General features: G+C 41.1%; 1 protein-coding gene across 1 annotated transcript in view; it reads left to right on the top strand.

Annotated features, from left to right (window-relative positions):
• Nucleotides 1-21,404, top strand: part of PNISR (PNN interacting serine and arginine rich protein) — a 24,719-nt gene continuing 3,315 nt past the window's right edge. Inside the window, exons 1-10 of the mRNA XM_042810636.1 lie at nt 1-108; nt 10,864-10,973; nt 12,214-12,399; nt 14,043-14,266; nt 15,977-16,163; nt 16,463-16,653; nt 17,132-17,269; nt 18,267-18,366; nt 19,044-19,097; nt 20,344-20,514. Coding sequence (XP_042666570.1) covers nt 10,895-10,973; nt 12,214-12,399; nt 14,043-14,266; nt 15,977-16,163; nt 16,463-16,653; nt 17,132-17,269; nt 18,267-18,366; nt 19,044-19,097; nt 20,344-20,514 — 1,330 coding nt within the window. The 5' untranslated portion in view covers nt 1-108; nt 10,864-10,894. The remainder of the gene's footprint in view (nt 109-10,863; nt 10,974-12,213; nt 12,400-14,042; nt 14,267-15,976; nt 16,164-16,462; nt 16,654-17,131; nt 17,270-18,266; nt 18,367-19,043; nt 19,098-20,343; nt 20,515-21,404) is intronic.

Raw genomic sequence — 21,404 nt, 5'->3', positions numbered from 1 at the left:
CAGCACCAGCGGGCGCCATATTGTCTTGTTCGTGAAGACGAGAAGCGAAAAGAGGGGAGAAAGCGGCGGAGGTCACGGCGGCGCCTGTGGTGGGAGGCGGGGGAGCGCGTAAGTAGCGGGGTGGGCAGCACTCCCCGCGCTCCGGGGCTGGCGGGTGCCGTACCGACCCCACCTTCCGCCACGCACCTCCTCCCCGGGACGCACCGCGCCAAGCAGGGGGCGCGGGAGGGCGCCGAGCGACGCGGCCGGAGCTTCCCCCGCTCCGAGAAGCTGCAGCTCCGCGTCGCCTCCGAGTGGAACCCGCCCGCCGAGCCCCTCACCCCGCGCCCTCCCCCCGCCGTCCGGGCGGCCGCTGCGCATGCGCGGGGGGGGAAGGGGGGGGAAGGGAGGGGGAGACGGGGGGAACGGGGCCGAGGGGCGGCCGCCGCCTGAGAGCCCGGTTACCCCGTGCCACGCATGTGTCGCCGCCCCGGAAGGTTCCGGGGGCGTCCCGGGGACGGCGTTGGGCGAACTCCCAGGGCCTGGGCGCTCGGAAAACGCGTCCGTCTGGAGCGCCCCGCGCGTCGCGGCAACCCTCGGCATTGCGCTCCGTCGGAGCACTCCCGTTAGCGGTACTGGTGCACGCGGCGGCGCCGGTAAGGTGCCTGAGCGCAGCCCGGTACCTGGGCGGGCGCTGGGCGCTCCGAGCAGCCCCTGGTGCTGAGCCCGCCTCAGGCGCCGCTCCGCACTGCACCGCAGCGCCTGGCGGTGGGCTGAGCGGGGTGGGGGGCCGGGCCTCGGGCCGGCGGGGTTTGTCGTAGGTGGAACTGAGCCGGGCTCTAAGCGAGGGGGCGGCCGTTTTCCTTTCTGCTGTAAGAGTCACACTTGTATGTGGCTGCGTGCAAAACGCCTTCGCTGAACAGGGAGCTGAGTGCCAGCTGCCTTCCCGTGCTGCCTGGACACCTCTCCTGCTGTTGTCTCTCACCACGTTCGTTCTCCGGTAGAGCGGTCCCTCTGCTGTGGGGCTCAGTGGTTTTGCAGAGCTTTGCAGTCCCCCCAGCTCACAGCTTGCCACGTCACCCGCAGTGCTAGAGGAGACTTAACTGTGTTTGGCTGGCAGTGAGGTATGGCACTGTGCTGAGGAAACGCCGGTGCAGCAATACCCTCCCTGCTTGTCATGTCAGAGGTGTATGGCAGTCAGAAATCTGCCTTTGGCAACCAGTAACTGGCAGTGCATCTGTGGGCAGGGTGTATTGGGTGTCGGTGCTTTCAGTACCAACTGACGCGTTCCCTTGAGCTGCAGTTATAATTTGGGATAAAATCCATTTGTGAGCAGCAGGGAATAGCTGCTTATCTGCTTAGCTTGTGATTTCATCAGTTCATCAGTTGTTGATGCTATTTTTATATGGAATGCACTTAAAGGAGGAAGTTGCTAGTAGACTGTTTTCTTTGGGGAAAAAAAAAAGTGCTGTTGCATGGATATCTGCAGGTCTAGCATCAGGCCTTGTAGAGGAATATGTGCAAAAAATAATCAGACTTTTTTACTGATCCCAGTTTACAACTCAAACTGTTTAAGTTGCTTTGGTGTTTCTGTAGCAGGGTTTTAGCAATGGTTCTCCTCCTCGTGATAATCAAGCACATGTTTGTCCTTACGTCTTCAAAATGCAAAATATAAGTAAATGATACCCGAGCTGCGATATGTGGTCCTTCTGCTTATTTAAAAGGGTTGGGCTTCAGCTCAGTGGATATGTGGATTTAAGTTTAAAATAACAGCTTGGAAGCTACACTACTTGAATGACTCACTGTAGAAGTTCTTGTACAACTTTTGATTTGTTTTATTTGGCCTTTGTTCAACTAACCTCATTTTAGTGGTGCTGTAAACGTTAGTCAGACATGCTGATGTGTGAAATGGGTCCTGGAAGACTTTGTAGGTACTGAGTGATCTGGTTTCGTAATTCCTTTTGTGGTGTTGTGTCTTGGATCCTGGTGATGTCCTTGGAAAGCTTTTATTCTTTGGACTGAGAAAGAATAGATCCTGAAATCCAGCATTTTCATGATATGTAACTGTTAATGGGCTAGGAGTGTTACACTGCCCGTTTTGGTAACAGATCTCAGGAGAAACATCAGGGTAGTTTCTGATTCTCAGGAAGAGAAAAGATGGCATTAAGTACTTGCAGCAGCTTAGGGTGATGCTGTAGATTATGTCTTTGGCCAACTAAGAGGGAGATGAGTGGGAGTAAAAATCAAGACAGTTATTTTAACCTTTTTTTTTTTTTTTCAATTATTGCAATCTTAGCTTACTGCTTAAATGTTTCATTTGTAACTGGCAGTTGAATATAACGTAGTGGCTATTTGTTGTCCCAAACTGGTCTGTTTTTTTTGTCTCTGAATAATAGTACACATGATGTTCCGAGTTTGTCAACTTGATTGAACAGAACAGGCCCTATGTGAGGAAAAAGGCTCTTGCACAAAACATCACAGAAGCATAGAATGGCTTGAGTTGGAAAGGACTTCAGGGATCATCAAGTTCCAGCCCTCTTGCTGCATGCAGGGCCACCAACCTCCGTGTCTAATGCTAGACCAGTCTGCCCAGGGCACCATCCAACCTGGCCTTGAACACCTCTGATGACAGGGCATCCACAACCTCTCTGGGCAGGACAGTGATCAGGGCATTCGGGCTGCTGTTTTCCAGGACCTTTGCTTCTGAGACCTGTCTATTTTCCTTCAGGTCCCTCTGTAGAGCCTAAGGCTGTTTGGGGGGTGGGTGGTATATCTTTTTTTTTTTTTTTTTTTTTCTTTTAACCTAGATATGTGACTGATGATTTGAACATCAAAAAGGGCATGTCATCTTTAAGCTCTGCATTCCAAGACTGTATAGTGTAGGGATTCTCAAGCATGCAGCATGCCCTGTGGTTTCAGCTCCTTTGCTTATTTAGGAAATGCATACTTCTCGGCTAAAATGCAGTGCCAGCTCAGAAGGCCTGTGGGACCAGGTCTTTAGTCACCAAAAGAAGTTCTGCAGCTACATTTTAGAGCTCAGATTGCAAGTAAAACTTAACAGGCCATGTCATGTCATGTGTGGACTTGTCATTCAGGGTTGATGAGTAACATTATCAGAAAGGTGATGCAGCAGCCTCTTTTCTGCATTAGAATGCACTTGATTATTGGGTATGGTTCCATAGGCTTCAGAACCATCTGCCTGTTCGTGTTCTGAATGTGTGGTCAAATAGTGTCCTATGAATTCCTAGCCTTGATCTCTTCAACTCATAAAGCAGCGTAAGTTGCCTGCCGCTTTCTCCTAAGGATAGTCTGAATCCTAGGCTGTTTCCTGATTTCTTGGATTTCAGGTAGTTTTGTATATTCTTTAATCTTTTAAGAAATAACCTATTTGATGTCATCTTCCAAAGATCCATTTTTCTCTGCTAAGATATTTCAATTTGAGGAATGTCCTGGGACAAGCCATTAAGGATCTGTGGGTCTCTTTTCCTGCGGAAGCTGTTGATGTATAAGGTGTTCTGTGTAGTTAGGGTGTTGTGTAGTGTTCACATGGGAGAGCAGTATATATTGCTAGTAATGGGAGCCTCTTGGAACAGGCAAGAAAGTGTCTGCTAAGCGTGCTCTTCTGGCCACCTACATTTAGTTATCTTCCTGATGCTCTTCTGGAGTGCAGCTAACTTCATAAGCCCATGTGCTTCACACTTTGGACTGTCTGCAATTCAGACTATCCATTAGCTCTGTTGAATTTTGTTTAGAGACAGGTCTTCCTTATCATTCGATATAAAAGTTATTGGTATTTTCAGTTATACTGTATCCAGTGTATTAATGTGTGCAGTGAAGACAACCCATCTGTCAACCTGGAGGCGCTTTGTGTTTCATGGGACTGAGCCTCACTCCTCAGGACTGCTGCTTTCCTTTGTTGAGTGGTCTAAGCAAGGATAACTGCACAAGTGCCCTGCAACTGTCAGTTCTGGGTGATGGATTTTACGAAACTTCTAAGGTAGAGAGCTGTCTGAGGGATCTGAGTGAGTTTCAGTTCTGTTGATTGCCTTGTTTAAAAAAAAAATGGTCTCATCTTTGATGTCCAAGGGCAGTTGCTTGGAATGCCTCTGGGACCTTCAGCAAGCACTGTGTCACTGGGAAACCTTGCTGCACTCAACACAGTGCAATTCCCATTGGTATGAAGGTCCCTAGCTTGCTAAAACATACCAGTGCTTTGTGGGGAGTGCTGGGGGGGAGTCTCCCAGAGCTAAAAGTGAGCATGAGTTACCACTCAGAGCCCTGATTGCTGGTAAGTATCTTCTGTCCAAACACATCACACAAACTGAAAAATAAGCACTGTACATTATATCAGAAAATGCCTTATTTTGTGGACAAAAAAGCAAGGTGAAGAAGATGCTGTTTTTCCTAAAAGGACAGGTTAACATGTAGGTACTGCTAAAATTCACATTGTGATGGGAGAGAGGACTGAAAAGGTACCTTCCAAAATATCTGTCTTAAGCTAGCTTTTTTGTTGGATAAAATACAGAAGTGTAATAGAGTATTTGTCAGCAGCTTTAAATTTTGCTGAGTGCTGTTAGCCCTTGAAGGTTACTGCTGCTAGGGATCGAGGTAAGTCCTACATGTACCACTCTGCCAGCTTTTCTTGCTGGAAGAGAGGCTTTCACCAGCATTACTCAAAGGTGGCACACTTCAATGCTAGTACAAAAACATCAGCAGGATCAGCCTTTGGCTCAAGTTCCAGCCTTAGAATAATTTTCTAAACACGCAACAGGATGTATTTTGGACTGTCTGCTTTTAAAATCCTTATCAAAATGTTGAGATATCATATTAATGTTCCATAATCTTTTAAGTACACATGATTGTAATTAAATGTGAATGGACTGGGAATGTTTCTGTCCTGTGATCGTGTTTCTGTATAAAACAAAAAGAATCCTGAATTGGCTTCTTTCTTCATTGGTAAACAGATTCAGGTTCCTGTTCTGTGATCTGACAGCAGGGAAGAGTTCTTGGAGCGTCAATAAATGTTCTTTTGTTTATTTGTGTTTGCTGGAGAGAGAGGAAGCAGAAGGGCTATATTCAATTTAATGGTAGAGTAAAACAGCTGACTAAAGGAATTTTCATCCATCCTCAGAAAGGAGGACAGTATGAACATTTACCTTTGTGAGTAGGTGGCCATAAAATTGATCCATTCTTTGAGTCTGTTTCCTTTTCAAAGCTTGTGTCCACCGTTGATATTGGAACCAGAGTGCCTTAGTGGCTTCTAGTTTGATGTACCCCCTCTGTTAGTAGGGAAGTGTTGTGCTCATGGTTAATTCATCTGCTCGTTGGCTTCCCCATTTTCAGCAGAAAGCAAGGCTTGTGTTTCACTGCAGTTTGGTTGCTCCGCTCTGTGTTTGGCTTGGTATCATGAGTGGGAAATAGGCTTAGATCAGTCTGTTGCTGTTAGATGAAGTCTTTCTTTCAAGCCATACTGATCTGAGATTTCTGTAAGAAATTCAAATTTGTTTCTGATTTGTGAGGCAGCATTTTAAGTTAGCTTTGGCAGTGTACATTTTAATTAGATGAGAGAGGATGTTGATCCTCTCTTTTTTTTTTTTTTTTATCCCTTCATTATTGCTGCTTGTGGTGTCTCATGAAAATTATGCTTGATTCTTGTCACATTTTGATGAATGGTTTAGGCTGTTTGAAGCCTTTAAGCTATTGACTTGGTAGAGGGGGAGACCGGTTCCCCCCTGCCTCAGTATTAGGGTTTGTTACCTTGCAGTAAATGTAAAATTGCTGAGGAAAGGTTATGTTTTCTTAGGTGTGAATTGGGAGCTCATTTAGAAGTAGTTTGTGCTGCTTGCAATTTATGGCAGTTATGTTTAAGTGTCATTTTTGCTAACTCTGACATCTGATTTTTGTTGTTAAGAGAAGATGTCTTAGTCTGGATAGATATGTTTTTATTTTTTATGTCTTTTAAAACATGTCTACCAAAGCAAAAGGCAAGGATGATGTCTGAGGCAATATTGAGTGTCTCTGAAAAAGTTTGAATTATACTCTTCACAGTAAGTATGCAAGCAGCATACAAAGTAATACCAGTTTTGTATAAAATCAGTGACATCAGATAGTCTCTGTGCGTGTAACTTTATGGATGTGTGCATCTAAGATTTATCTATCTTTCAGAATTTGGTAACTTCCAACAAATAGTTAAAGCCAGTTCAATTGCCTCTGAAACATAAAAGAAGCTGAAATGATTAAATAAAGGAATACTTGGCAAAACAATTCAGGAAGTCTATAAACCACCTTTTAAATGCCTATAAGTCTGCAGGAAACGTTCTCATCGTTTTGATTATCTTGTTTACTCTATGCCAGTAAGTGAAAACCTGGGAGGAGTTAAGGGAGACAAGCAGGGAGTAAAAAAGGCAGGGAAGTCTTCCAGGAACAATATTAAGTGAAGATGTTCTGCTGGTTCTGTTTCTTCAGTGGCTGTGAATTGTGCATATTAAAATGTATCACCATGTTTTAAATGCAAAAGTAATTTTTAAATACTAAAAGGATTTGAACACAGTTGTATTTTCTTTTAGCTGATGTATTTAATGATCAGTTTTATTAAATGTAAATGTTTTGAGATACTGATTTTTGGCCCTTGAGTTCAAAAGTGGACATTTCTCAGGGTAGCAGAGCAAGTGCAAATGCAGTAATGCAATACAGTATAAATAACTTCCAGGTGCACCTTCTAGACTGAAATGAGCAGTCTCAAATATGATTTTAACATCAGTCTACTCTGGTTGACATCACCTGAGTTAAACCAAGTGCTGAAGTTGTTTGAAGTTACATGCAGATGTTGCTGTCTGGGCATTCCATTTTGCATCGAAATGCCCTGCGCTCTTGGTGTTTTGCTTTACACTCCCCTACCTGATTTCTCTCCCCAGCATAGCAGCGGTGGGGTGAAGTAATGTCTCTGAGGAAAGCTGGAAATGCTGGGCCATGCTAAGTTGTGGAATGATGGAGAAGATGCTGACAGATAAAACCTGCAGCCAGCTCAAGTCACAGAACTGTAGGGATTGGAAAGGACGATGGATCTGGAGAACATAAAGTCCAATCTCCTTGTGAAAGCAGGTTCTCTTGGTAGCTGCTTGTTTGCAGTCAGGAGTCGCTGTGGTGGTGGCAGGTTATACAGAGGAGGTAATACAGAGGTATTCATGCTTGTAGGAATTTGTTACGTTACATCCTCTTACACTCCTAACTGGTGTTTCAGTTTGTGCTTAAAAGAAGAAGGAGAATACTAAACAGCCTCTTCTGTGCAGAATTGATGAGAAAAAGGTGGCTGGTGAGTGTTTTAAAAGGTACTTATGTTTATTGCAAACTAGTTCCAAAATCTAGTATGCCTGAGATCTTAGGGTCATAGAATCATGGAATCATAGATTGGCCTGGATTGAAAAGGACCACAGTGATCATGTTTCAACCCCCTGCTACGTGCAGGGTCACCAACCAGCAGACCAGGCTGCCCAGAGCCACATCCAGCCTGGCCTTGAATGCCTCCAGGGATGGGGCATCCACAACCTCCTTGGGCAACCAGTTCCAGTGCGTCACCACCCTCTGGGTGAAAAACTTCCTCCTAATATCTAACCTAAAGCTCCCCTGTCTCAGCTTAAAACCATTCCCCCTTGTCCTGTCCCTATCCAAATAGGGAATAGTGGTATCCAAACAGGATAGAGGTATATAGCAGTTCTGTGAAAGTAAATCTCTTCTGTTCCTAAAAATTGAAACGTTGTGTAGGTGTCTCCAATTCAGTTGAACCTCTGGAGGTGTTCTTTATGATAGTATTGCTATGCTTCCGTAAGGAAAGTTGATGTTTTTTTGGCAGTTGTAAAATTCAGTATTTTTTTCCTGCAGTTAGATGCGAACCTCTCTTTTTTTTTATAAAATTGAAATTATTGATGAAACAGTCTAAATATTTTACTGAATTTATTTTTAGTGAAACCTTATTGTCTTTCTCCAAAGTGGCAACACCAGAATTGTTTAAATCTTTTGTTGGTGTTGCCAGGGGATTTAACAGCTGGGCACAAACAGTAGGGACCCTGAAACTGCTCAGTTCTTTAAAGGCTAGTGGTTAACTTGAGCCACAGATGTTACTGTTTAGTTTTGGTGTATAAACAAGGTCATTTTGAGGATGAAAGCAAAGCCATCTGGATTCTGGGTGGGAAAAATCAGGTAAGAGGAATAAGAAACTTTTTTTGTTACTTACTGTAGGGTGAGTTACCTTCAGGTATGTGAATTTTCTTCTCATATTCAGTGTGCAAAGTGTCTGTGTGTGCATACTCCGAGAACTGTGTGTTGCAGGAGCAGCTTAAACGTTGCAATAAGTAGCAGGGTTGTTCCCTTGTTGGTCGCTTCTTTGTATTCAACTGGTGTAAGAAAGCAGACCTCCTAGGTACAGATCAACAGGTAACAAAAAAACAAAATCCAAACAGCTTTCACCTTCTGAAAGTTTGAATGTGATAAAGATGGCTGAGAAGAAAAAAATATATATGTGTGTGTGTGTATAGACATACATGATTTAGCATGAAAATATAGGAAAGGTGATAGCGTGCATTTTGCTTGGTGCTCTCCTTTGTTTCTGGTTGATCTGGTCTCATTTAAAGCCCCCCAGAAGGCAACTGGTTATGTTTCTTATCCATAGGCATGTAATTTTTATGCTGGCTCAAAACAAAGGTGACGTACAGTTTTTCAGATTCAGTGATAACACTTGACAGAAGTATGTAAAATACCCACCTGCTGCATTCTTCTCAGCATGACCCATCGTCCCCCAGTTTTGCCTACAGCTTTTTGCTGCTGTGTATTTTGGAAGCAGTCGCTCCCTTCCCGTGCAGTCACGCAATTATTTGTGCGAGTGCTCAACCGCTAAGCACGAGCTCCCTTTGCAATAGGATCGCCTGTAATTGCTCTCTTTGTGCCTGCTGAAAGCTGGCTCTGTGTGGGGATGTGTGTTTACGTGGTCATGGCTGTATTCCTGACTGTCTGTCCCATGGCATTGGCTACACTGAGCTCATTACTTCTGTGTCCATGTGTTCTTCATCGCACTTGGCTCTGAGCTGTGTCCAGGCCATATGTCGTGCTCCTCTGATCTCGGATTTTTTTGTTTTGTTTTAAGTTTGGAGTGTTTGAAACAGACTATGTGGGTATGCTGCAGAGCTGGAGAGGCTTTGGATGCCCACTGTAGTTCGTGTCTGTGCCTGGTTGAATCTGCCTGTCGTCCAGCTCTGCTCTCCTGCTCAGTCTGGCTTTCCCTCTGATAGAGTTGCAGTGTTGTCATGTATGGGCTGTGGCATGAGAGACACAGAGCAGCCCTGTAGAATTTAGTATTACTCTCTGGCAGCCCAAAGGGCCAGCCATACTCTGGAGTGCATCAGGCCTAGCACTGCCACTGGGTGAGGGGTGGGGTTGTCCTGCTCTGTGCTGTGTGGCTGCGTCTCCAGCACTGGGTGCAGTTCTGGGTGCCGTCAAACAAGAAGGACCAAAGAGCCAAAGGAGGCCTACAAAGATGGGAAAGGGTTTAGAGGAGAAGATGTATGAGGAGCAGCTGAGGTCCCTTGGTTTGCTGAGCCCAGAGCAGAGGAGCTGAGGGGAGGCCTGATGGCGGCTGCAGCTCCTCGCATGGAGTGGAGGAGCAGCGCTGAGCTCTGCTGTGTGTGACAGCGACAGGGCCCAGGGAACGGCGTGGAGCTGTCAGGGGAGGGCAGCTGGGGGTGAGGGCAGGGTCTGCAGCACAGGGCGTTGGGCATGGAACGGGCTGCCCAGCACAGTGGGCATGGCCCTGAACTGCTGGAGCTCAAGAAGAGTTGGGACAGTGCTCTCAGCCATAGGATTTTAGTTTTTGGATTGTGCTGTGTGGAGCCGGGGGTTGGATTCTGTGATCCTTGTGGGTCCTGTCCAAATTGGGATATTCTGTGACTGTGTGTTGAATGCCCTGTGGAATGGCATGAGGATACACTGATTGAGTAGAAAGCTTGTTGAGAAGTTGCTAACAACATGCATAGGGTGGAGGTGGAGATGTAGTCTTGTTGCATTCTTGCAGTACTGGGATTTTGGGAACAGGTCATGGACTGAAGGATTCCTAAAACAGCGTTCAAGAGAGCTGTTTGGGGCAGCGTAGGTTGCCACACTTTGGTCCTTCACATAGAACAGGTTAGATGTGTATAGGAGGCATGTGTGAAAGCAGCAGGGTTTGCCACTGTAGACATCCCTCCCTGCACACTGCTGCACCTCATCCACTCCTACAGATCTCCCCCCTGGTGGGTGGGGGCTGGCTGCTTGGGGGCATACAGCCCTATGCCTGGAGTGCTTCTGATGATTCTAGGGGCCTGTGGTCAGCATGCACAGTTAGGCAGGTATTTTTTTCCTCTCAGATTTTAAGGCATATTTTACAGTGCATAAGGTGGTTATGGACACAGTCTTGAACCTGTTTAGTTCTCTAGCATAATTAATGACTTTCTTCTACCTCACTTAACAGCCTTGCATGAATTAAACTTGTATACAAAAATACACTTTTTTCTCCCCTAAGATTCAGACAAGGACGTCATTTAAATAATGTCTTACGTAGTTTCAATTTCTTTAAATTACATTTACTGACATAGATCTTCTCTGTCATGTCTTTCCTAAAACTTCATTTCATGGTTGATTCTTTTTGAAAACAAAGAGAAAGCGTACTGGTCCTCTGAAATCTTACCTTGATATTTTCAAATGTTACTCTGAAGGGTGAACCATTTTCTCCAGCTTAAAATATTAAGCCAGCATTGCTTCAGCTTGCTTTGCAAGGCTTAAATATATCTGCAATTATGTAAGTTTCAGTTGTGTGATATTTCATGGGCATCTATTTAAACATACAACTGTTATTTTTAGTTGAAATATAGACTATATAAAGACTTAAAAGATGTGGGATCAACCTTGGCAGCAATGGCCTTTGAACCAACAGCAGTGGATGCAGTCATTTCAGCACCAGCAAGATCCAAGTAAGTATAGAGAAAGCTTTGGGGAATAAATGATTTTTATGCTGTAATTTATATTTTTGAATCTTTGTTACAGAGCATGACTGAAAGATGCTTTTTTAATCTGCTTTCAAGATAATATATTTATGTTGCTTTTCTGAACGACTAGAAAGAACAGCGTTCAAACATTCCAAGGGTTTTGATGTCTTTAGTACTTAATGTGCAAAATACAGGCAAACTGAATAATCCTGGACAAATTATCAGCTTTATACCAGTCATACAGATCTACATCTGGGCCTTGCATACTTTCACAGTATCCCTTTCAGTTCTTCAGCCACACTAAATCATGACAGATCTTTTTGTTTGAGAAATTGCCCTTTTGTCCATTGCCTCTGTGGCTGAAGTATTCATGCAGATGTATCCACAAAAAAAAAGTATCACTGTAAAATTAGTATGGTACTTGTTTTACGTTACAGCAGTGGTGATCATGATCTGTTGTTTGGATTCCTCCCACCCCCATCCCATTAAAAAAGAGAAAACAAAACAAAACTACATTTTAAATAATGGAACATGAATTTGTTTAAATTGAGTGTGAGGTGACAGCAATTAAATGTATCTGGAGAAATGCAGCAATGGATATGAAAATACTCAATGTACTTGGAGACTGACTGGTTTAACAGTGTTTTTTGTCACTTACGTTTCTGCATCTTCACAAGAGAGATCTCTTGACTTGATGAGAAGAAGACAGAATGCTGTCTTCAGACAAAAGTGCCATTTGTTTAACTGCTGGTAGGAGAGACAGCAAAGAAAGAAGGGGGAGAGGACTGTAACTGAAAACATGTTACATAAGAAGTATACATTGCAGAATGTATAGAATGTATCAGTGCTTAGAATACTTGAATCGTTATGAATTTAGAATTAAGGCTATATACATTTCTTTCTGACATCAGTATTATTTCACTTGTGGAAAAAGAAAAAACCAAAACAAAACTGTTACTACCACCTACTCAGTGTTAATGAGAACGTAAAATTTGCCTTATTGTATTTTGATTGCATGTAGGGAAACTTCTTCAGCAAGTATGTCCATTTTGACACTTATTTTGTTTTACTGTACCCTGTAAATTAAGTTTTAATGGGGCTCAGGGGACTTGCTGAAGGTAAACATAACCAGCATCTCTTGAACAATGGCAGGTGTAATTGAGACACAGCGTTACATTTAGAAGATGTGAATACTAACCTTCTCAACTTCCTCTGTTCATTTTAGGCCAGATTGACTGGGCTGCCTTAGCTCAAGCATGGATTGCTCAGCGGGAAGCCTCAGGGCAACAAAGTGTAGTGGAACAACAAGGAATGATGCCAAATGGACAGGATATTTCAGGAATAGAGTCTGGTTCAAACAACCATAATAATTTTCAGGGGGATCCCAACTTCAACAGAATGTGGCAGCCAGGTTTGCTATATTTCCCATTTGTTTCTTCATTCTTCATGTGATGAAATTTTATCTTTGTCAGGTATTTTTGTGTGTGAATATGCCCTGTCTCTCAGATATCAGCACCACCACTAGCATCATCTAATTTACTGAGTATCATAGCTGCTGCTTCTCAGTCTTCAAAAGAGAGATGGACATAATTTTGTGTGTAAAATGTTTTTATTTTGTTTTATATATCAGATTGTCATGCATTTTTTTTTTTTTAGTTATTTCAGAAGTACAGTTGATTAAAAATTTCTGGTAACGTTGGTTATGTTGAGCTCCTTAGCACTTCTTCAAAACTGTAGTTTTGGCTCACTTGTTTAAAAAAAATCTCCATAAAACAATAGCGACTATTGGGTATTTTCAGCTAAGACTTTTTCTTGAGGTTGTGTTCTGAAAATTATCTGAAGGGTTTTTTTTAATATCTCCACAGTATAATATAATTTGAAACTTCTGAACAGTGCAGTTTGGAAGCCTGCATACATATTTTCTCAGTGGAAACTTCATTTTGTACTTAATTGAGTTAATAGTTGAAACAGATAAACCTGAATAGTCGCAGCCAAAACTGAAATTATTAGTAAGAGCAGGGTTTAGTAGAATTAGACTTAAAATGTCATTGGCAGTTCTTATGTGCCCATAACAAAAGGGAGGCAGACATCAGGTTTCACTTAAGTTTAACCCCTCTCTCTGGGCTACATATTACAGTAATTTTAACTTCACAATATGATGGTAGAGTATGTTCTAGCTATATTCCTGTGTTTCTGTGTCAGTTTTGGATCCAAAAGTTTGGGTGTTTTTTTTTTTTTTTTTTTTTTTTTTTGCATATTACTTAGAAAGGGACGAAATGGCAGCTTGAAAGCCAACTGTGTAACTAGCATTATGCGTCATAGTTGCCATGCACCAGGATGTAGTAGAAAATACAGTCTGTAAGTAGTAGCTTTATAGTGAATATAATTTTTAAACTGATTGCCTAAGAAAATAAAGCTTATAGCCACGCAAGCTATTAATTCCTCAAAACCTCCGAATCTTGCAGGGGTCCCAGCATATGCTATGGCCATAAACCTTCAAACTGAAATTAGTCAATTGTGACTGCAGTTGGAAGGCTTAGGGTCATAGATTCTACATGCTAGGTGTTGGAGAATCCAGGGAGCCATTCATTATCAAGTTGCGTGATCTTAGCAGGATTTGGTAGTTTTGCTGCTCGTATGTACTTCCACAGTAGGTTTTTCTAGGCCTATTATGCAGAGGAATCAAATGGCTCATTACTTTGAAGGCTGAAATGACGCAAAAGTTGAAAAGTAAGAGCAGTTCTTTTAATGGTTGACACAGTTTGTAAGTGCGAGGGTGTAGTTGATATTACTGGAAATGTACAAAAATTCACAGTTTCTTCCCTCCCACCTCCACACGTACATGTTCATCTACAGCTGTTTGTTTTTCCTTCACTTAGTTAAAGAAATTATCAAGACAATATAATACAGGCTATAGATTGATTATTTTCGTCACAACTTTATCTTCTGCATTGCTTTGAGGAAACTTCTGATAAGTAAAAGAACACGGAGAGATTTGTGACTGATGCAAATCTTATTAACTTGTTATCAAATTGTATTCTAAATCCTAAACAGAATGGGGAATGCCTCACCAACCCCCTCACCCTCCTCCAGATCAGCAGTGGATGGCTCCAAGCACAGGTCAAATGGAAATTGTTCCTCCATCTGAAGACAGCAACAGTCAGGACAGTGGGGAGTTTGCATCTGACAACAGGCATATATTTAACCAGAACAATCACAACTTTGGGGCACCTCCTGATAACTTTGCAATGGGGCCAGTGAACCAGTTTGACTATCAGGTGAAACATATTTGTTGCTTTTATATTGTAGACGTGCAGAGTCCCTTCCATGGATGTGTTCCTCTAATATCATCTAGCGGCGACTTTCATTCTTCAGTTCTACAAACTACAACAGAATCTGTTATCTGCTAAGATAGGTTTTTGTTGTTGTTGTTGATGCCAAATAATTCACAGAAAAAGACTTTAGTTTTCTCTTCTATTGAGGCCCAAGATGTTTTTTTTTTTTTTTTTCTAGACTAATAATGAGGAGTTGACTACAGTATTAAAATGGATCACTGTTTTCCAGCATATGAACTAAAACTGAGGTGGTGCTTTGTTTGTTTTCCTAAAAAAAAAAAAAAAAAAAAAGAAAGAAAGAAAAAGAAAAAAAAAAAGCCAAAGTATTCACTTAAATATGCTAGATAATGTACCATGGGGAACAGTCTTGTATTTGCAGGGAGATAGACTGGGTGATCCATTGATCTTTGCCATATCTACTGTGATTCTTTGAATAAACAATGGTATTTCTTAAAAATCCACATCCACTTTTTTCATGGTTCTGGCATGTAAATTGTGTAGCATAATAAAATTGTAGGTGGTATTAGCACTAATAATAGAAGGGGCATTGGACAGGTCTTTAAACACAGAGCTTTTGGATCTTTCCCCACGTTTCAGTACTTATCTCAGAACTTCTGGTACAAAGGGCAGATGTTTTAAAAAGTATAGTTTAGTTTACCTTTTGTTCCTGAACAAACCCAAGGGAAGACTGGCGGAAACGTGTCTGGCTTTTGGTCTACTTTTTTCTATGATTCATTATTCGTGTAGAGCAGTACTGATGGGAAGTGAACCATTCACTTTCAAATACACCAGGTTATAATAATTCCATCTGTCAACTACTATGAGAATAAATCTTAAAATAGTATTTAGAGAATCTAAAAAACTCACAGGAAACTTGTTTCGCAGAGAACAGCGCAGGACTGCTCAACCTCAAATTGTAGTAGAAGAATTCTTCTACTGCTATGGACTTATACAGTCAACAGAATATAATAATAATTTTAAGAAAATGATATGGTAGCTTTCTTCCTAAACGCTGCCCTCTTAAATAGCTTCATTAGGCTTTTGTGGGTACCAAATACTTCCGAAACAAAAAAGGAAGTGACAAAGAATCCCATTCATTTATGTCTCAGAACTTGTTACTTTTGGATTGTATACAGCTTGCTCAGAATCCAGGATCTGTACTAAATGCTTATATACGTGCATTTAATATTTTAATCTGCCATACTGATAACATCTGTGAATGATTACTGGAAAACCACGGTGCAAAATTATTTTGTAATAAAAACTTGAGCTTTTCATTTTTGTCCTCAGGTTGTAAGTACAGAGATACATTCATAGCACAGCTAGAGTTTTAAACTGCATGCTCTGATGATAAGTTTGCAAGGAACTGCTGGAGACAAGTGGTTAGGTTATTATAGGGCTTAATGTTTAATACAATACGAAAGGAGATTGAGTGAAGTCTTTTCAACTTCACTAGTATACTTTCTAAACCCCAGTTTACTTTTTAAGTATTTAAGGAAAACATGTTTGTTGGGGTCCACAGAAAAAGAGATGGAAAGATCTTGTAGCCTAGCAGTGGTGCTTGCAATCCCACTTGCATGGATTTCTGTAGACCAGCTTGCGCTCGTATACTGTGTTCAATGTGAGGAAAAATAAACTGCATTACTCTTTCAGCATGGGGCTGCTTTTGGTCCACCCCAAGGTGGATTTCATCCACCTTATTGGCAGCCAGGACCGCCAGGGCCACCAGGTCCACCAGCACCTTCTGCACCTCCTCAGAATCGAAGGGAAAGGCCCTCGTTCAGAGACCGACAGCGTTCGCCTATTGCGATGCCAGTGAAGCAGGAGCCTCCACAGATTGGTACATGTTAACCACTCCTTAATGAACAGCATAAGAACTGTGTTAGAAAAAGATCTTTTCAAAATGTGAAGACTTGTTTTATCCTTAATAAGGAAGAAAGGGAAAGAAAAAAGCTATTCTGTTCTGAATGGTTTTTCCCCACAACCACTTGTGTGAGTTGTTTGGCTTGGGGTGGAGGATTTGCTTGTTTGTGAGGTTGTGGGTTTTTTGGTGTATTTTCTTCCTTTGTTGTTGGGGGGGAAGGTTTCTTTCAGCTTACAGAACTGTAATCTACAGAACTGTAAACCTCACTTATGTAGATGCTGTGAAGCGTAGAACTCTGCCTGCCTGGATTCGGGAGGGTCTGGAAAAGATGGAACGAGAGAAACAGAAAAAATTGGAAAAAGAGCGGATGGAGCAGCAGCGCTCACAGATGTCTAAGAAGGAAAAAAAGGAAAACGATGAGGCTGAAGAAGGGGATGGCCCACGGTTGCCTCAGAAAAGCAAATTTGTAAGTAGAAAGGTTTGGTTTTTGTCAGGTTTGTATTTACTGGAAGTGTTAACTTTTTGATCTCCTCAAAAGAGAAATTTTGTATTTTGGGAGCTTAATGCGGTCTTTGAAGGGCATTTGAATTCCAGGTAAGTAGTTGAATGAGTTCACATATCTGTATTTGGTAAATTGGGACCATTTAAGAAGCCTTGTGTTGCACTTAGCCTGGCCATTATTCCAGTTGTTTGCAGTTCTGAGCACCTGTCTGATAGTGAACTGACACGCAAGTATTTATTTGTGGGGTGAGAGGCGCGTGTGATCATTGCAAGAAAAGAAAAATAATAGGGTTTTACTTTAGTAAACTTAGTAACTTTAATACAGATCTCAGTACAAAGGGAAATCAAATTATTTATCATAAGTAGAAGCTGATGAGCTTTAAATCTGGTTTTGTTTTGTTTGTTTTTTCTTCTTCCTGAAATATATGATGCTTTTCTTGTAGGACAGTGATGAGGAAGATGAAGAAGCTGAAAACACAGAAGCTGTAAGCGTTGGGAAAATCAGCAGGAGTCCATCCCCTGTTCCTCAAGAGGAGCAAAGCGAACCAGAAATGACAGAAGAAGAAAAGGAGTATCAAATGGTACTAGAGATGGAATTCTCACCAGCACTGGTTGTTTGCTGGTATTATTTGGGCATAACAAAGTAAAATACTTTTTCTCTGCCTGATATTCTTGCATCATACAGTGAAGCAGTGTTAAATCTGCGTGTCTTTATAATGCTTTCTCACATAGACAGGATATAGGTTATAAAAATTTACTTTTAGCACAGTAGGGAAAGAGTACAGTGAATATGGTCTTTACACTGACTGCTTTTAATTCTGTAATTTTCCTTAATTGGACACAGTCTTGAAAACTTTAAGTGATTAAATATATCTATCTTAAATCTGTGCTTCAGTCACAGTTCATGAGAAAGGGAACTTAAGAAATGTATCCTTGCAAGAATTCTTCTACCAGTGACTTTCTCTGTGTCTGCAAAAATATTGTGCAGTCGGTGTACAATCACGATTTCAAAGTACAACTGAAACCTTGTTAATGAGGGCCATGGATTCTAAAACAAACTAAGGAAACAACAACAAACAACATTTTATCTGTGTGTTTAAATTATTGTAATTTGTTTTGTCTGCACATGGGCAGACTAAAGACCTTGAAGAACTAGCTACCAACATTTCATCTTTTTATAGCAAATAAAGACTAATGAAGTCCTATGCAAGTGACTTCTGGTGGTGTTTGCAGGATTGGAAGTCAGTGAGGCAGCATGCCAAGTCAGAAATATATCCTTTCTAAAAAGAAAAGTTGTATATGGGATCAGTCTAAGTACAGTTCTGATTTAAATATTGATTTTTGCATCATCTTTCACATTAGGAGCTGGTGCCCTGCATAAGTGTGTTTAATACATGTGGTTAGGATTTACCATCAAAATATAGACTGTTCTGAAAGTACCAGAGGTTTGGATCAAACTTAATCTTAAACTTAAGTTTTTCAGTCATGAATAATAAGAAACATGAAGTATTTTCCTAGCCATCCAAAGTTCTGCAAGGTTTTTGTCCCATAATTTATTTTTAATTCCATTTTCTTCAGATGATGCTGACAAAAATGATGCTGACAGAGATTCTTTTAGATGTCACAAATGAAGAAATTTATTACGTGGCCAAAGATGTACACCGTAAAGCAACTAAAGGTATGCTGATTCTTTTTTTCAGTTTCTTCTGTGAATATTTTATATTTGCATGTCTAGAGAACATTGAACCTCCATAGCTGTTCCCCAAGAACAATTCCAGTATAATGCATCCGACTGATAGAGTTCAAATCCAGTAGTCATATACTGTTGTCCTGTGCAGTGTATTGTGAGTTACTTCAGTTATTCCATTTCTTTCATACGATTCATTTATCTATTTAAAATGGTACCTGAGTGTCAATGGCTCTTCAGCTGTAGCTGTTTCTTAATGCTATCACTTTTACCTCGAGTTCTTAGCTGTTCAGAAGTGAAAAGAAACAAACTTTGAGTCCTCAATTAGTAATCCATTTGCTTTCATTATTAACATGCTACTGTACTTGCATAATGTATTTTTTAATGTAACTACTGAAGCTTGAAAATGATGTGCAGATGCTGTAACTTGGAAAGTGATTTACGAGTATATATTTGTTCTCTTTCTCTTCACTAATAATTTGCAGTTGTAAGTCTTCGTGGTCAGAAAATCTAGAATTGGTTTTAAATGGATGATACGTTTTTAATGTTTCTTCTCTCCCTCCAAAGAACAGCAATAGTAGTAGATTTAACAATACCATAGACTCATGACTATGAAATCGTGGCTATTTGTGTTAACATGTTGTTCCTGTTGTTGATGTGATACAAAGCTCCTGCAAAACAGCTGGCACAGTCCAGTGCACTGGCTTCTCTCACTGGACTCGGTAAGTGCGTTCCTTATTTTTGAAAGGGCTTGAGGGAGGGGTTTCACTCTTGCCTTGCATTTCTAGAAACTGCATTTTGATACTAGATTTTAATTGTCTGAGAGTATGGGTTGCTTTCCAGTAACTTTATCAGCACCTCTGTTTATTCCACAGGTGATCCTAGGATAGGTTTTGGAGTAAAGGCCTAGTCAGTGTGAGTTAGTGTATGGGAATTTTGCTCTGATTTTGAAAAACATGTAAAAACATTACATGAATTTGCTTTCAAAATATGATTGTTTCAAGAACATGCTAGACTCTTCAGAGAGGGGAATACTGTTCTATTTTCTTTCTTGTTTTGATCCATCCGAACAACAAGGGAGAATAGGGAGAACAGTGATAATCATACATGTGTTACTGATGTTGGAATTTTTATTCAATTGGAAAGCTATGTAAGCACAGAGGCTCCCATATCATGTATTACCAGAATCAGTGCAGGAAAAAGAAATTCCATCTTGAGATGTAACAGCAAAAGATCTTTCCCAACATGCTTTTTATCATCTAAAACATATTATGCTGGTGTATTGATCAGTTATGTGCTTGTTACATGGAATTTTGATGAATTTGACTGATTGTTGTAATCACGAATGTTCAAACTCAATAACCTCAAGCTGAAAGGTGGTAAAATATCTCCACATCACATGTTTAAATTGACTTGATATTTCTTATCAGCCCAGTAATTATTCATACCTCAGAGGGAGAAGAAAGTCCATTTCTATTCTGTCTCTGTGCCTGTTGAAGTGCAGTGCTCTGTAAATCAGTGTAGAAAAATTTCATACGACATTCAGAATTTCTGTAGCTTTGGACTGTGGAGGAGGCTGGAGTCACTTCTGTGTTTTCTTCTGGGAAAGATCCCAGGCATTTCACTCTTTCCCATCCAGTTGCTGATGGAAAGGAAGGCAATGTTCTGATCTTCACAGAGAGGTTTTTTGCCCTTCCATACAGTGGAAAAAGTATTGTGGTCACAGTGGTTGCGTGATGAAAATAGACGAGGTGTTCCAGAAGGAGTAGAACCGGACAGTAAGCATCAATGCAGATATGGGGGCCTTGGTCACATCAGTCAAACACCACTGGCACTTAACAGAATAAAGTAACTTCTGCAGAGAGGAGGAAGTGAAGGAAGGGCAATGTTACTCTCCTCTTTGCCCAAAGAAGTATTAAGAATGAAGCTTAATCTTTCCTCGTGATAGACTGGACTTTATGCACGCAGGTGGACTGGGTGGTTATGGATCAGGAGACAGCGAAGATGAGAGGAGTGACAGAGGCTCTGAGTCGTCTGATACTGATGATGAGGAACTGCGACACAGGATCAGGCAAAAACAGGAAGCATTTTGGAGAAAAGAGAGAGAACAGCAACTATTACTGGAAAAACAGCTAGAAGGTACATAACATCATGTCTTCTCATCATACTTGATGTGTAGGAGAGAAAATGCATTTTTAAGCAAAATGAAAGAAGCCTAATTTACAAATAATGTTCTTTAATTAAAATGTATTAACAAAAGAGACTTTTTTGAGCAATTTGATCAGAATTAGACTTTCTTTCATACCAAAAAGCCCCCTTCTAGTGCTTCCTATATAAACTCTGACCTCAGTGAAAAAAAGATTACAGATGCATGCTATGGCTATTATATACTGCATAAATAATAGTATCTCTTTATGAAATGCATGTGTGGGTATTTATTTACACAAACATACACTTAAATCTTTTGGAATCTCATTTGTGATTGGGGGATAAATTTTACCCCTCTGCACAAGTCTGTGTTAATATAACCTTAATATTTTTAATAAACGTAATTCTTAATGTAAACTTAAAGCTAAATGAAGCGCATTTAACTTGCTCCCCAAAACTTGCTTTTGTACTACATAAGTTTGTGCAGTGTGTCTTTTGCAATGGACAGTTGTAGGCTACAGTTCTTTGAACAGTATTCTTTGTTGTGATTATGATTTGTGTCCATATGCCACGTCCTCATAACAAGATTTTTGGACCCAGTACTGGGAACAGATCAGTGAACCCAGTCAGTTCAGATTTAGCCTCTGAGAAGATGGCAGGGTTGATTTTAATAAGCAAACGAATCTGGGATTTACTTCTGCTCCTCCTTGTAAGGCAAAGCTTACCCTTAAAAGAGTAAGCTTATAAAAGAGTATCACAGTCATCTTGCACTGCTGAACAAGCAATCTAGAGAGACAGACAGATACAGTGGTAAGAAATCCACGTAATTCGTGGTCTGATTTTAGTTGGAGGAAAAAAAAAGTGCTATTGTGATAATTTGG

The sequence above is a fragment of the Centrocercus urophasianus genome, unplaced genomic scaffold, assembly GCF_019232065.1.
Source record: "Centrocercus urophasianus isolate 14NV4802_14NV808 unplaced genomic scaffold, USGS_Curo_1.0 seq_10, whole genome shotgun sequence".
Taxonomy (NCBI): domain Eukaryota; kingdom Metazoa; phylum Chordata; class Aves; order Galliformes; family Phasianidae; genus Centrocercus; species Centrocercus urophasianus.
Note: the sequence above shows the minus strand (reverse complement) of the source record. Positions and strands in the feature narration are given on the sequence as shown.